At 50.2% G+C, this 15,794-nt stretch overlaps 1 protein-coding gene across 8 annotated transcripts in view; it reads left to right on the forward strand.

Moving 5' to 3' along the window:
- Positions 1-15,794, forward strand: part of Ptpru (protein tyrosine phosphatase receptor type U) — a 78,075-nt gene that overhangs the window by 39,783 nt on the left and 22,498 nt on the right. For 4 of the 8 annotated variants that reach the window (XM_052715545.1, XM_052715546.1, XM_052715543.1 and 1 more), the window contains exons 13-16: positions 213-249; positions 1,012-1,150; positions 4,038-4,067; positions 5,374-5,531. In XM_052715545.1, the coding sequence (XP_052571505.1) occupies positions 213-249; positions 1,012-1,150; positions 4,038-4,067; positions 5,374-5,531 (364 nt within the window). The remainder of the gene's footprint in view (positions 1-212; positions 250-1,011; positions 1,151-4,037; positions 4,068-5,373; positions 5,532-15,794) is intronic. The other 4 variants (XM_052715548.1, XM_052715544.1, XM_052715549.1 and 1 more) reach the window with 1 other exon arrangement.

The raw sequence follows: 15,794 nt of genomic DNA on the forward strand, positions 1-15,794 counted from the left end.
TGTCTGAGGCCCCACCTCACTTTCTCATGCTGTTTTTGTGTTCTTTGATCTCATTGGTCTCAAGGCACAGTTCTATGGAGTGTCCTTAGTTAACAGTTTGTGTCTGGCATGTGAGCCTTGGCCAAGTACAAGCGATCCCGACAAGGGTTCCTGAGGTGTAAGAGTGTGCGTTTGGCTTTTGTGTCTCTGAGCCCCTTCATCTGTACTTCCAGGAAACCCGGCTGAACTGCATCCGAATTGCCAGGAAAGGTGAGTTGGATGGGTGTCTTCAGCCCTGCCCAGGCACGGCCTCTCATCTGTACGTCTCCAGGGGACCCGGGACAGACGGGGCTATGAGAGCCTTGGCCTGTGGTTGGCAGGCCCCGGTCAGGAAGGTCTCAACCCCCCTGGTGCCCATTTCAGGGCCTTCTTCTCTCAAGCTGGACAACAGGCAGCCTCTCCCACCCTTCACACTCCCCATAGTGACAGATGGGCCCCTGACAGAGACAGGGACCAGCCTACAGAGAGAAAGGGTGGTGGTAACTGGTCCCTGGTTCTGGGTTCTGTGTATGTTCCTTTTCCTATGGTGGGAGAGATAGGTGGGGCCAGGCAGGGAGGCTGTGGTGTGAGGACCATCCCTCTTCTAGACATGGAATGTGGTTGTTACATCCTGGGATGTCTCATCTGTGGCACAGGTACCTTTCCCCCTCCAAGGAGAGGAAGAGGGTAGGCCTAAAGGCCCCAGGTGTCCCCAGTTCTCTGTCTGAAGTTCCTGGGGGGGGGGCGCTCTAGGGGGGCTGAGAGGAGGCAAGCAGGCTGAGGGAGACTGACCTGGAATACGGAAGGCAGGCTCTTGACTGAGAGGTGGGGTGAGGAGACAGATCTCTGACTGAAAGCGGGGGGCAGTGCCTAGGTGCAGTGCTGGGTCTTGGTGTGTGCGTGTTGGGGCAGCGTGTTCAGCGTCTCGGTGCTCGGATCCTGGCCTGTAGGGCCAGGTGGTCTCTGATTCTCTGTCTTGTTTCTTCTTCCCAGCTGCTTGCAAGGAGAGCAAGCGACCCCTCGAAGTGTCCCAGAGATCCGAGGAGATGGGGCTCATCCTGGGCATCTGTGCAGGTGGCCTCGCCGTTCTCATTCTCCTCCTGGGGGCTATCATTGTCATCATTCGCAAAGGGTGAGTAGGGGCTTCCTGCCCCTGGAAGGCCTGCTGGGCCCGGAGGAGCCATGGCTGGGGTTGGTAGAGCAGACCCCGTCATGCCGTGGAGGGCATGTGGAGGGTTGCCAGCCTGGGCTTTGGGCCTGTGGATTAACACACGCTGGGCAGCGGGAGTCAGACTCAGCGAAGGGCACTGTTGTGGCTGGAGCACAGGTCTGGCTGGTGCCAGGAGCCACTCTCCAGGAATGGGTGCTCTGCCTGGTGCCAAGGAGCTGCGCTGGAAGCAGGCACTGCCCTCCTTTGCCCTCCGGGGGCTGTTTCAATAGGACGGCACAGTGGCGACCTGATGGTGACTTGGCCCTCTAGCCAAGGTGTCTGCCATGACGGACTGTGCAAGCTCAGAGCCCCAGAGCGAGGGAGCTGCCAGGGAGTCGAAGGACATCTGGTCTGGCGTTTAGGATGGTTGCAAAGCAACGGAGCCTGTCAAAGCTGACGATCCCCTCCACACTTTGCATACACGGAGCCCTAGGTTTGGTCCCCAGCCTGGTATAAGCCAGAAATGACGGCACAACGTGTGTGATCCTAACATTCCAGAGACGGACGCAGGAGACCCAGAGTGCAAGGCCCATCTTTGTCATCTCTGCTGTGTACTGAGTTCAAGGCTTGCCTGGGCTACATGAGATTCCCATTTCAAAAACAAGACAAAAGCTCAAAGCACTAAAACAGAAACAGCCTCCCCACCTGCGGCCCAGTGGTTTAAGCTGAGTTGGAGGCAGGGTGGGGCCTCTTCAGACCCCTCTGCCTGCAGTCACACACTAACTGCTTCTCACCAGGTGTTTCCAGAGCATGGTGGCTCAAGTACCATAACTGAGCCCTAGAGAGGGCAGTGGACCTGCCCAAGGTCACCCTAGGAGCCAGAGGCGGAGCCAGCCTCTTCCTTCGCCATCTGGACTCTGGCTTCCATAGCCCCTGCTTGTTGCCAGGCTGGGCACACACAGACTGGTTGGCACTGGCTCTCTGGGCTGCCAGGAGCAGATAAGTAGGATCCAGGGAGGGGACAAAGAGCTGGCTAGGGCCATCAGCAATAGAGGTAGGGTGTGCCAGTGGAATGGAGGTTGTGTGGGGGGTGGCCTATCCTGGACTCAGGCTCAGATTTTTTTTTTCTTCTTTTGAAGTCGAAGAGCAGTGTCTCGAGACACACTATTTTTAATGATCACTTAATGAGGAATGACTGTGTGCCAGGAGCGTTAGCTACTGAGTACCCAGAATGTGCCAGGCGAGGTTCTGGCACTTGGGGTCTATCCGAGAACATTTCCTTCTTGGATCCTGACAAATAGCAGGCCTGGCTCCCTTTTCTCTGACAGAGAAGCTGTAATTAAAGTCAGTTGCCGGCGTCTCTAGGTAAAGCGGTGGGGCTTGCTCTGAACTCAGGCTTCTGAACTTCACTGCAGATGTGAAGTCCTCATGATAGGGCTCCCTGCCAATGGCGGGTCTCTGCGCTTGTGCCCGAGAGGGGCCTCTAAGTAGAGTGTGGTGTAGGAGGCTGTAAGGGGAACCGCTGGGGTATATTTGAGTTCCTAGAAATCTCCCCTGAGGGGAGAGAGTCAGCCATGTGGGATATCATCCCCACACCCTGCAAATAGAGCTTTGGCTGGGACAGGGCGGGTCATAGGTGTATAGTCAGGGTGTCACTTGGAGACCGTCCTCATTAAACAGTCGCTAACTCATCTCAGTACCTGTCCGGGCTATCTTGGAGGCCTCTAAGACCATTCTCTTTCCCAGCACTGCATGTTGCTACTTCCTCTAAAAATCACTCATTTCCACTGTGGCCATCCCTGTGCCCCTGGTCCTGGCCTTGGGGAGCCAGTACACGCCTCAGGGCTCCCCCAGTTTGCATTGTGGGGTCTGAATAGGTATCAGATCAGCCTGTGTTGCAAATATAATGGATTGAGTAGGGGGTACAGCATCCACCCCTAGGCCTGATGGAGCCTTGGGAGGGAGCACCGGAGTTCCTGGGCCCGAGTCCCAAGACAAGTATGCTGAGACCTGGGGGACTCTGACCTTGGCCATGACAACTTGTGACTTAGTTTCCTCATCTGTGAAATGGGATTTTTCTTTACAACGCTGAAGATTGAGCCCCGAGCCTTGAGCATGCAAGTGTTCTACCAGTCAGTAGCAGTCTTAGTTCAATGTGAGGCTTTTCACACAAGCTTTGGGTATCCAGCGAGAGGGTGGCCTGGTTTTTTAATGAGCCCTGTAGTCAGAGTCAGTCAAGGCAGGAAGAGTGGGCCCTAGGTTTGCCTAGGCATCCCGCTGGGGCCTCTCTACCCTGCTGGGGATTCTCCACCCTGCTGGGGCTTCTCTACCCTACTGGGGCCTCTCTACCCTGCTGGGGCTTCTCCACCCTGCTGGGGCTTCTCCACCCTGCCTCTCCTTGACCCTAGCTACTCTCCTTCCTAGGCTGAGGTGTATGTGCAGGGCTGCTGCTCGGGGGCTGTGGAGGCTGCAGAGGAGAACCTGAGGGTGGGGGCTATCTGCAAAGGCCAGAGCAGGCATGGATGGGAGAAGGTGCCTTTGAGTGTTTGAATACATGTGGATGTGTATGCCAGTGTGTATTTCTGTGTATGAGTGTATGCATATGTGAATCTGTTATGTGTGAGTGTGCATGTGTGTGTGCATTTGTCTCTGCACACGTATGTGTGACTGCAAACACTAGGCAGCCCTCAGACTCTTTGCCTCCCTCAGCTGCACACTGAGGGAAGATTCTGGAAGGGTTTTCAGTCTGAGCTCACAGTGACTGAGTCTGGCCAGTCTTTAGACTAAGGATGGCCCTTGGCCTGTGTGGTCCCTTTCCTTCTGGGAGGGAAGCCTGGTCACATTGCTGTTTCTCTTTGCACGCTGCCAGGAGAGACCGCTATGCCTACTCCTACTACCCGTGAGTAATTCTGACCACCCCAGGCCCTCAGGGCCTGCCCTCCTGATCGTTCTCTCTCTCTCCCTCCCTCTCCGGCTGTCAATGCCGGCTCCTTTCCACGGCCTCCCTCCCTCACGGCATCTTTACCCTTTGCCACAGCAATGCTTCTACAGTCAGCTGGCTCTACTCCTTCCAGCCACCCTGCAGCTCACATCACCTTCCTGGGGCTCAGTGACCTCTCTCCACTGAGGTTCACCGCCTCCCCTGCCCCCATGCTTCCTGAACCTGTCCCTCACCCTGCTGGTTCCCAGCACCAGCCCCCACTTTTCCTCCCCTCACTCCAAGGAATTGCTGACATGGCTGCTTTTCCTCCCCATGAATTCATGTAGATAATTTTTGAACCTAAATTCGGAACTTTTGAGTGTGTACATTAAATTCCATCCACCTCCTCTTCACGCTGGGATCAGCCGGAGGCCGGTGGAGTCAGGTGTCCTCCGTCAGCCCCCATGCTCTGTCTCCTGTGGACCCGATGGGTTTGTTTTTGTGGTTTTTCCAAGGAGGCTGAGGTCCCCTGGCCGGGCACAGAGCCTTGTGGTTTACCACTGGAGACTGCCTTCTAGGCCAGTATCCACTCACCGAAGGGTTCTATTGGGTCTCACTGTTCAGTCAGCTTGGCAGGGTCTTCTCAGCTTCCACATGGCCCCAGGTCATTTCTGTGTCTGGCCTTTCAGCCGCAGAGCTGTGCTTCTGCTTCATATCATGGGAGTCATGGAGTGAGGCCTCCTCCACCCATGAGGTGTCCCAAGCACCCAAGTGTCCCAAGTCTCTCCTCCCCCTGCCACATTCATTTGCTGGCCAGGCAGGGGGGTGATAGGATTCCGTGGAGCTGGTGCTCCCTGGGAGACCCCTGAGCTGGCAGAGCAGACCCAGGCCCACCCTCAGAAGGCCCTAGTTCTCCTGCAGGATGGAGGGAGCTCCCAGGCAGGGGCTTGCAGGAGGTGGGTGTTTGGGGCTATCTGGGTTAATCTCCTTCCGGTTTGTGGAATGGTGGCTCTGCAGTAACACCTAATTAGGTCTAGAGTGAGCTGGCACTCTGTCTCCTGAGACCTTGGGGCCAGAAGGCATAGGGAACAAGGTCCCAGCTATCATGGCTGCTATTGGCTGGTGAGTGAAGAGGACAGGTCATGCCTCTTCTGTATCTGGAGATACATTCACAATGCTGCTGACTCCTGATCCCAAGGCTCTGAGAGCTGGATCTTCCCTCCCATCTCTGGGTGCTGTTGGCTCCACTCACAGTTCCAGTGTCTCCAACTGTCCCCTTCTGCAGGAAGCCAGTGAACATGACTAAGGCCACAGTCAACTACCGCCAGGAGAAGACTCACATGATGAGTGCTGTGGACCGCAGCTTCACAGACCAGAGCACCCTGCAGGAGGATGAGCGGCTGGGCCTGTCCTTCATGGATGCTCCTGGCTACAGTCCTCGGGGTAAGTACTGGCCATCCCAACCCCCAGGCTCACAGGTCACAGGACAGAGTCCTGCCTTCTGTGTGCTAATATTAGCCCAGAAATGCAAAGAATACATGGGGTGTGTTGACACTGTGCTTGGAGGGGCTTAGAGGAACTCTGCCAGCACAGCAGTGAGGTGATGAGCATACCCTCACCTCTTATTGGGCATCTACTGCTCGCCACACTGGGGTCCAGTAGCTGGGGGTGTGGAGACAACCAGTCTGCAGTCACACAGTCCTGGACTGGCCTGTGAGATCTCTTCTTTATAAGGCTGGGTGACCTAGGGCAAGTTGCTTAATTAAGCTCTCTAGACGTCTGTTTCTTCACATATAAAGTGGGAAGAAGGTCACCTCTGCTGGTAGACCAGTTCTCCATAGGGCTGCTGTGATGTCCAAATGAGATAGCATATGTGAATTACTTGGTATTGTGTCCCAATTGCCAGAGCAGAGTGAGTCACCTGCTAGGTGCTGGGCCCTGACTTCTTTTGTTCTCCATCTTTTAACTTTGTTGTTGTTTTAGTATTTTGAGGCAGGGTTTCTCTGTGTAGCCCTGGCTGTCCTGGAACACACTCCATAGACCAGGATAGCCTTGAACTAACAGGGATCCACCTGCCTCTGCCTCCCGAGGGCTGAGATTAAAGGCCTGCACCATTACTACCTGGCTAGTGTTGATTTATACAAAAGAAAATAGGGAACACCACTGAGACATTGTTTGTGCCTAAAGCCATAATCATACTGAATACCAGTGAACCACTGGCTGCTCAGAACTGTAGCAGAGTACTGCTTCCCAGCTACCCCTGCTGCCCTCTCAGATAAATACTCCCTGAACTTTTTTTTATTCACAATTATCTTGCCTTAGTCTTAAAAGATTTTTTTATTTTTATGTGTGTCTGCCTGTATGTCTGTATGTACACCATGTGCTTGCAGTACCAAAGGAGGACAGTAGAGGGTATTGGGTTCCCCTGGAGGTGGTGTGGGTACTGGGAACTGAACCCCAGTCCCCTGCAAAAGCAGCATGTTCTAGGAGGTGGTACAGTGGCAGAGTGCTTATGTAGCACATAGGAGGCCCTGGGTTCTAACCTCAGCACCCCTCACAAAACAACAACAGAAAGCAAACAACAAAAGAGCAAAGAGCCTTTAACATCTGTGCCATCTCTCCAGTCTGTCTGCCCAACTATCTGGCCTCTTAAGGTCAGTTATACCATGTGTACATATTCCCCAAAGAGCACACTGTGTAATTTTACTCATGTTCTAGCTTTGTAAGAAGGAACCCACACGCTGTTGTTCAAGCCAATGCCCTGTTCTCATACTTGCCCATGTGGACATTCGGCTTTGCTGTCATTCATGAACTGCTCTCTGGTGTATCGTTTTCTATTGTATGGTTATGTCACAGTTGCGTTCTTTGTGACTGTTTATCACTTCTGGTTTCCTGTTGGCACAGTGGGGCTTCTGAGAACCTTTACGCAGGTCTTTAGACACTCCTGCCTGTGAGATCCTAGACGTCGATTCCCTGGATGATGAAGTGCATGCTCCTTCCACCTCGTGAGACGGGACGAGGATGTTTCCCAAAGCAGTTTCACTTCGCCCTTTCTCGTGTGAAAGACTTTGTTGCTGTACACCAGGATTAGGATTCGCCAGCCTCCTTCCCTCTGCGGAGCTGGTTTGTATGGAAGGGTGATTTTCTATAGGCTTCATTTGCATTTCTCTGAGCGCTAATGAGGTTGAACACATTTTCCAGGCATGATTGGCATTCAGGCCTCTTCTTCTGTGAAACGCCTGCTCACATCTTTCACCTCATTTTCTGTTAGGTTTTTTTGGTTGCTTTCTTAGTGGTTTTTAGGCGTTCTTTATATATTCAGGATAATAATCATTTGCCGCCTATGAATTGCAAATATCTTTCCCCAGTTTGTAGCTCGTCTTTCCAGGTTATTTATAGCGTCTTTGGAGGAATAGAAAAGTCTTTATTTTAATGTCCTTACATTTGTCAGTTATTTTCTCTGTGACTTCCTCTTTCTGTTGTTCTTTGACTTCTTCTCAGGGGCCGGGAAGATGACTCTGTGGGTAAAGCACTTGCCGCACAAGCGTGAGGACCTGAGTTCAAGCCCCAGAACCAACCTTTCAAAGGCCAAGCAAGGGCTGGAGAGGTGGTTCAGCCTTTAGGGGCGAGGCACATGAGGTCCCTGGAGCTTACTGGTCAGCTAGTGGAGCCAAAGTGGTGAGCTCCAGGCCCAGGGAGAGACCTGTCCTGAAAAATGAGGTGGAGTGGGCACCCAGTGTCAGCCTCTGACTTCCACACACATGGGCACCCACCCACAGCTACATCCACAGGAGTGTGCACATGCACACATACACACACATCCCCGCCCCACATATACACATGCATACACACACATACATACCATACACACACACCACACACATACACACATATACACATGTACACACATGCACATGTGCACACACATGCACACACATACACATGCATACACATACATACATACATACACACACGTCATTAAGCATTTTTAACCCTTAGTTCCCTCAAACTTCATATTTTGCAATTCATATTTAAATCTTTCTCTGGAATCTATTTTTGTGAGTGGCATGAATTAAGGATTTTCTTTAATCCGCAGGAATAATGAGCAACTTCTGTATCATTTTCTTTCCTAAAAGCCTGCTTTGATTTATTTTCTGTGTATCTGACCTGGGGTGGGGAGGCTTGTGCCAATGCGGACATGCAGAGGCTGGAGGACAACTTTGTGAGTCTGTCTTCTTCCTCTGCATTTAGGTGGGTTTGGGGAATCAAACTCAGGTCGCCAGGCTTGTGCGGCAGGCGCCTTTACCTGCTGAGCCCTCTCAGTGTCCCCATCATTTTGCCACAGTGTCGTGGTATGTGGACTGAGTTCTGGTTCTCTTCTATTGGGCCAGTTTTGTGGCCCCTGGGCTGAAGTCATGGGGTGCTCTTAGCTGTCTTGGTATCTGAGATGTACCCACCCCCTTTGCTCTTCATGTGTTTTGTGTCTTCAATCTCTTTGCCAACACATTTTAGAACTATTTTCAAGTGGCTTCATATCAGATCTATGGATCAATTTTAAGAGAACTGAGGTCTTACAAGGCATCTTTCCTCTCATGGACGCTGTGCATGAACATGACACATGTCGCCTTGCTAACTTACATCTACATTTTTTTTTTTTTGGTTTTTCGAGACAGGGTTTCTCTGAGTAGCTTTGCGCCTTTCCTGGAACTCACTTGGTAGCCCAGGCTGGCCTCGAACTCACAGAGATCCGCCTGTCTCTGCCTCCCGAGTGCTGGGATTAAAGGCGTGCGCCACCACCGCCCGGCTTACATCTACATTTTTCTCCATAAACCCTTGTACATCCTTTGGGAGCTACGTCAGGCTCTTTACTCTTTGGTGCTGAGGACTGAATCCAGGCTTGGTGCACACTAAGGGCAGTGTCTTACACGAAGCTGTACTTTCTCCAGGTCGCCTACTCAGAAACTTAAAATTATGTTGTGTGTGTGTGTGTGTGTGTGTGTGTGTGTGTGTGTGTGTGTGTGTAGGCGTAGGTCAGAGGACAATCTTTAGGAGTCAGTTCTTTTCTTCTACTTTGTGGGTCCTCCAGGATTTGAACTCAGATCATCAAGTTTGAGTGGCAAGCCCCTTTTCCTGCTGAGCCATTTTACTGGCTCTTATTTTTCACTTCGATTGCAAGCAGTGCACTTAAAAACAGCTCTTTCCCTTGCTCTCTCCATGATTTCTTTTTTTCTCTTTCCCTTTTGGAAACAGGATTTCACGGTAGCCCTGGCTGTCCTGGAACTTATTCTGTAGACCAGGCTGGCCTGAAACGCACAGAGATTCTCTTGCCTCTGCCTCCAGAGGGATGGGATTAATGGTGTGTGCCACCACACCCAGCTTGTAGCTGATTTTTGATATGTGGCTTGACCTTAAGCTCGTACTCCTCCATAGATGTTCTTAGATCGAATGTATCTGCAGAATCTTTCAGGTTTCCAGTGTAGCAGAGCATCTGCAGACACCAGCACTTCCGTTTCTTCTAGGACAGTGGTTCTCAATCTTCCTAACGCCTCGACCCTTTAATACAGTTCTTCATGTTGTGGTGACCCCTAACCATCAAATTATTTTGTTGCTACTTCATAGCCGCAATTTTGCTACTGTGATGAGTCATAATGTAAATATCTGATATGCAGGATATCTGATATGTGAACCCCTCCAAAGGGTCTCGACCCACATCGTTGAGAAACACTGTTCTAGGCTTTTCTTTCCATGGTTTTCTGAACTTCACTGTTGGGTGCCTTGTGGGGGTTTGAAAGAAAATGGTCCCCAAAGGGTAGTGGCACTATTAGGAGGTGTGGCTTTGTTGGAGGAAGTGTGTCACTGTGGAGGCAGACTTTGAAGTCTCATATATGCTCAAGCCATGCCCAGTGTCTCAGACCACTTCCTGTTGCCTACGGATCAAGATGTAAAGCTCTCAGCTCCTTCTCCAGCACCATGTCTGCCAGCTTGCCACCGTGTCCCACCATGATGGTAATGGGCTGACCTCTGAACTGTAAGCCGCCCCATTAATTGTTTTCCTTTGTAAGAGTTGCTGTGGTCATGGTGTTTGGTCTCAGCAATTGAAGCTCTAACTACATACCTGTAGTATTATAGTGAGGAGAGGTGTCATAGCAGGTAGGCATCTTTGTGTTGAGTTATTGGCTTTAAGAAGATGCTTCCAATGTTTAAACATGGAGACTGGTTTGCTGAGGGTTTGGGGGTTAATAATTCCCTTCAGTTTTTAGTTTGCTAAGTGGATTTTAGACTAAACAGTCATTAAACTTACCAGCCGCTCTCGCCTGTACTTACTGCAATAGCCATGGTTTCCCTTTCATTTGTTAATGAAGTGAGTGACACTTTTACATCTTCGAACTTACTGTAGCCATTGTTCAAGATCTTCAAGAGGTCTTTCTGGGTAGGCTCTTCTCTGACAAGGTTCCGCTTTGTACTTCTCCTGTCTGGTTTTGGTGTCAGAATTTTAAAAATGCACTGGGTTTCTGCTCTTTTTCCTTTATCATGGACAGTTAGACTGATTCACTTCTGGAAAGTTTGGTGGGATTCATCAAAAAACAGTCTTTTCAGTTGTTGTTTTCTTTATGGAAAGATTTAAAATTTCTTTTAAAAAAATATTACATTTTGCTGGGCATGGTGATGCATGCCTTTAATTCCTGTACTCCAGAGGCAGGGGCGGGCAGATCTCTATGAATTTGAGGCCAGCCTGCTGTTCTACATAGTGAGTTCCAGGATAGCCAGGGCTATGTAGTAAGAACCTGTCTCAAAAAATACCAAAATAGCCAGGCGCTAGTGGTGCATGCCTTTAATCCCAGCACTTGGGAGGCAGAGGCAGGCGGATCTCTGTGAGTTCGAGGCCAGACTGGTCTATAGAATGAGTTCAGGACATCCAAGGCTGCACAAAGAAACCCTGTCTCAAAAAAACAACAACAAAACAAAAAACAAACCCAAAGTAAACAAATAAAAACCCTTAAGGTTCTTAAAAAAAAGGTGTTGAGTTGGGGTTGGCACAGGCCTTGCTGCTGAGTGCCCTTGGAAAAGGCGGAATGGGGGCTGGGGGATGGAGGAAGAATGAGAGATGAAGGAACTGTAGTTCCTCTCCTAGGGAACTCTAGGACTAATTGAGGAGTCCAGAGTGATCCTGGGAAATGGAGACCAGGGCCACCACCGTGTAAGCGTTGGAGACAATTAGTGCTCTTTACATATTTTTTACATATTTTCTGTGCATATATGTGTACGTCTATAGGTATGTGAGTGCCACTGTGAGTGTGTATGTGGGTGGTCAGCGGACAGCTAATAAGAGTTGGTTCTCTCCTTTTACTGTGCGGGTCTCGAGGATTGAACTCAGGTCGGCAGAGTCAGTGACGGGCACCTCGACCCACTGAGCCATTTCCCCAGCCCAAGATTTAAATCTATCCTCACCGTCTTTAAATGAGCCAGGCTTTCAGACTTTCTGTTTTTGAGTCACTTTGGATTTTTTGATATGTCTATAAAAATATCACACATATATCAGAAAACGATGCAATGGGTGTCACATTTGTCAGGGAATTTGTCTGTTTCATGTACGTTTTCAAGTTCGATGTGCACTTACTTCTTTTTTGCAGTTTTCCTTCTTGAATTCTCACAGTTTTACATTACTTAGTGGTAATCATCAACTTTCATTTTACCAAAAAAAAAAAAAAAAACAAAAAACCAAAAAAACCCAAACAGGAAAAAGGAGGGCTGGGGATGTGCCTCATGGGATGGCATGATTGCTTGATGTGAAGGAAGCCCTGGGTTAGATCACAAGCATTACATTCATAGGGCGTGGTGACTCATGCCTATAACCCCAGCATTTGGGTGGTGAAGGCGGGAGTTATCCTTGGTTACATAAGGATGCTGAAGCCAGCCTGGGCTACCTGAGACCTATCTCAAAAGCAAATAAACGAGCAAACAATTAAGCAAAAAGAAAAGAGGAAAAAGAGGCTCAGAGAGGGGAAATCACTATAGTCAGAGGTGGCAGAGCTGCGATTTGGGCACACGTCTTTCTGAATGGCCAACGCTGTGTGTGCTGCATGGGGCTGGCTCTGAGGGCATAGAAGGATTTAGGAGTCGGAGGTGGGGAGGACAGACATGTAGGATGAGGAGCAACAGAGGCAAGTGCATGGAGGTGAGCATAGGAGGGACCAGGGCCGTTCCCACTGGGCTGGACACACGTGGGGGGCCCTGGGAGAGTGGGGGTTGAGGTAGGGTGGTGTCTTAGTTAGGGTTTCTATGGCTGGGAAGAGACACTATGACCACAGCAGGAAAACATTTAGTTGGGGCTGGCTTACAGTTCAGAGGTTAGTCTATTGTTATGGAAGGGGAGCATGGCGGCCATGCAGGCAGACATGGTGCTGGAGAGGTAGCTGAGAATTCTACATTTGGATTGGCAGGCAGTAGGAAGAGCGAGTGAGCCACTGGGCCTGGCTTGAGCTTCTGAAGCCTCAAAGCTCACTGGGAGTGACACACTTCCTCCAACAAGGCCACATCTATTCCAACAAGGCCACATTGAATAGTGCTACTCCCTATGGGCCTATGGAGGCCATGTTCATTCAAGCCACCAAAGGAGGGCATAGGCCTTGCAGGTGGGTGCCATTGGAAAAGGGGGGATTTGGTTGGTGGTGGGATTGGGAGGGTGGACACAGTGAAGGCCAGGTTACAGTATCCGGAAAACCATGTGTCTAGGAGACTGGAGCTGAGTCTTAGATCTCTCTCATGCTTTGTCTACTCATGACCAATTGGCTCAACCTCCCCTTTCTTGTCTTTTCCAAATACCAGAGACCCAGTTTGGGTTTACAACAGAAAACCATGTTGCAGTCATTCGATCTTTTCAGTGCCCTGATACAAGTAGCTTCAGGAAGGAAGCTATTTTTATTATTATTTTATTATTACTAAAGCTATTATTTATTATTATTTTGGCTCACTGTTTCAATGGTTTTAGTCCCATAGTGTGAGAAGGGTGCAGCAGAGTAGAACTGCTGACACCAGGCCACCAGGAAGCAGAGGTGTTGACTGCCTGTCCTGGCTTCCTCCCTCTTCCCTACCCACCAGGGCCCCAGCCTGTCTCCACCCTGTCCCACTCCCAGCATTGGGGTTACAGGCATATGCTGCTGTGCCTGATTTTTTATGCGGGCAACTGTGGATCATGCCTCCATGGCAAGCTCTTACCCATGGAGCCATCTCTCCAGCCCCTGGGAACAATCACCCTGCTAGTAGGTGAACAGTTGGTCCTTGGGGCAGAACTTGGGATGGGGTGGAAAGTGCTTCTTAGATCCCATAGCTAAGGGAATGGGGGCCTGGCTTCTCTGAGCCCAGGAAACCAGGTCATGGCATATGACTCCACCCTTTCCCGGTGGTCTCATCTGTAGAGTATCTTGCCTTGTTCTTCGGCTCAGCTGTAAGCTGCCTGGATTCAGCTTTGGCTTCACATCTGGTTTCAGTCTGGTTCTTGCTCATCAGAGACTGATTGTACCTCTGTGTCTGCTGGTCACGTGGGGTGATCGGGATCTGTGGGATAAGCGGTCAATTTCCTGTCACCCTTTTTTGGTTCTCTTTCTACCTAGTGTTCACTTTGTGAGCCATTGGCTCTGTGTTCACAGCAAACCCCTGAGCTCCCAGGCTCCTTGATGCTCTGAGTTCTTTGAACCAGCAGAAATCCTTTGTGTATGCATGTGTGTATGTACGTGTGTGTCTGTGTGTGCTTGTGTGTATACATGTATGTGTGTATTCGTGTGTGTGTGTGTGTGTGTGTGTGTGTGTGTGTGTGTGTGTGTGTGTGTGTGTATGCATTTGGATGCCAGAAGTTGACATCAGGTGTCTTCAGTTCCTCACCACCTGAGATAGGGTCTCTCACTGACCCTGTAGTTCACACTAGGCTAGACCGTTTAGTCAGTGAGCTGCCAGGGATTTTTTTTTTTTGTTTATTGTCTCTGCCTTCCCAGCACTGGGGTTACCAGCCCAAGCCACCATGCCTGGATCTTTTTACATGAGCGCTGGGGATTGAACTCAGGTCCAGATGGTTTGTGTAACAAGTGCTCTGTCCTCTGAGCCATCTCCCCAGCCCTAGAAACTCTTCTTGAAGTCTTGCATTTCCTCACCTTGTGTAGTCCTGGCTGCTTCTTGGAACTGGCTTTCAGGCTGGACCAGTGTCTTACAATGGAAGGACCACGCATTCAGTGGGTTAGCTACCCTAGCTTTCAGGGACTCCCTCTCCTGGACACGGTGCCAGGGAGTGCCCTGGGTGGTGCTACCCGGTGCTGGGCTCTCTGGGTGAATCTTACATTGTCTCCTTATTTCACACTGATAGCGGCCTGTTGAGCAGCGTCAGTTTTTACTTCATTTGACCTGTAAAAGTAGAAGTTTAGATGGACTCAGCAGCATCCCAAGGTCATGTGCAGAGCTGGGCTTCAATCTCAGATCTGCCTGACTCCAGAGGCTCACGTCAGTCTCCACCCCACTGCACTGCAGCCCCTGAGGATGTTTTTATAAAACACAAAGAGCCCTTCATGGTGCGTTGTGAAGCCCCCGCTTCCATTTGTCTCTTGGATATTTCAGATGCACACCAACATGCTGGAAGCCCCGAGAGGTCTTACTGGGAATAAAGCTACTTATTTTTGTTTACATCAGAATTGTACAGACTCCTTGTTTTTTATTACGAGATTTTCTATTATTCCTTTTACATACCAACCACAGATTCCCCTATCCTCCCTCCTCTCACCCTGTCCTTCCCAGCGCCCCCCCCCAACCCACCCTCTATTCCCACTTCCTCCAAGGTCAGGTCTCCCATGGGGAGTCAGTAGAGCCTGGTACATTCAGTTGAGGCAGGTCCAAGCCCCTCCCCCTGCACCAAGGCTGCGCGCAGAGTGTCTCACCATAGGCACTAGGCTCCAAAAAGCTGGCTCATGCACTAGGGACGGTCCCGATCCCAGTGCCTGGGGACCTCCTAAATAGTTCAAGCTAAACAACTGTCTCGCTTATCCAGAGGGCCTAGTTCAGTACCATGAAGGCTTCTCAGCTATTGGTCCACAGTTCATGCGTTTCTACTAGTCTGGCTTCTTATTTTTGTTTACATCAGAATTGCACAGACTCCTTTAAACACAGATCTCCTCCTCTCTTTATCTAATTTGTGTGTGTGTGTGTGTTTATGGGAGCCTGCACGTGTATATATAATCGTTCACATGTACATGCACACGTGTGTAATCACTCATATGTGCATACACATGTGTGTAAGTGTTCATATATCCAAGTACGTGCACACACCGAATCCACATATTTGCAGGCTCATGTGGAGTCCAGAGGTTTTTGGGATGTCTTCCTCAGTGGCTTCTCCATCTTATCTTGTGAGACAGGGTTTCTCTGAACTCAGAGCCGCCAGATTCAGCTAGACTCGCTGGCCAGCAAGCCCCCAGGACACATCTGCTTCTGCTTTCCATGCCGTTGGGGTTAAAGGTGTCTGCCACTGTGCCCAGCTTTTTACTTGGGTGCTGGGGATCTGAACTCAGGGCCTCATGCTTGCACAGGGAGCACTTTGCCTACTCAGCCATCTTGAACAATTACTGTACTTACCACGATGACAGAGTCCTCTTTTGCCTCTTTGAATCTTAGTTTCTCCAGCTGTGAGGTTAAGGGCATGGGGCATCTGACCACATGATAACCTAG

The sequence above is a fragment of the Peromyscus californicus genome, unplaced genomic scaffold (assembly GCF_007827085.1).
Source record: "Peromyscus californicus insignis strain IS unplaced genomic scaffold, ASM782708v3 Scaffold_5__1_contigs__length_169319896, whole genome shotgun sequence".
In the NCBI taxonomy this organism is placed as follows: domain Eukaryota; kingdom Metazoa; phylum Chordata; class Mammalia; order Rodentia; family Cricetidae; genus Peromyscus; species Peromyscus californicus.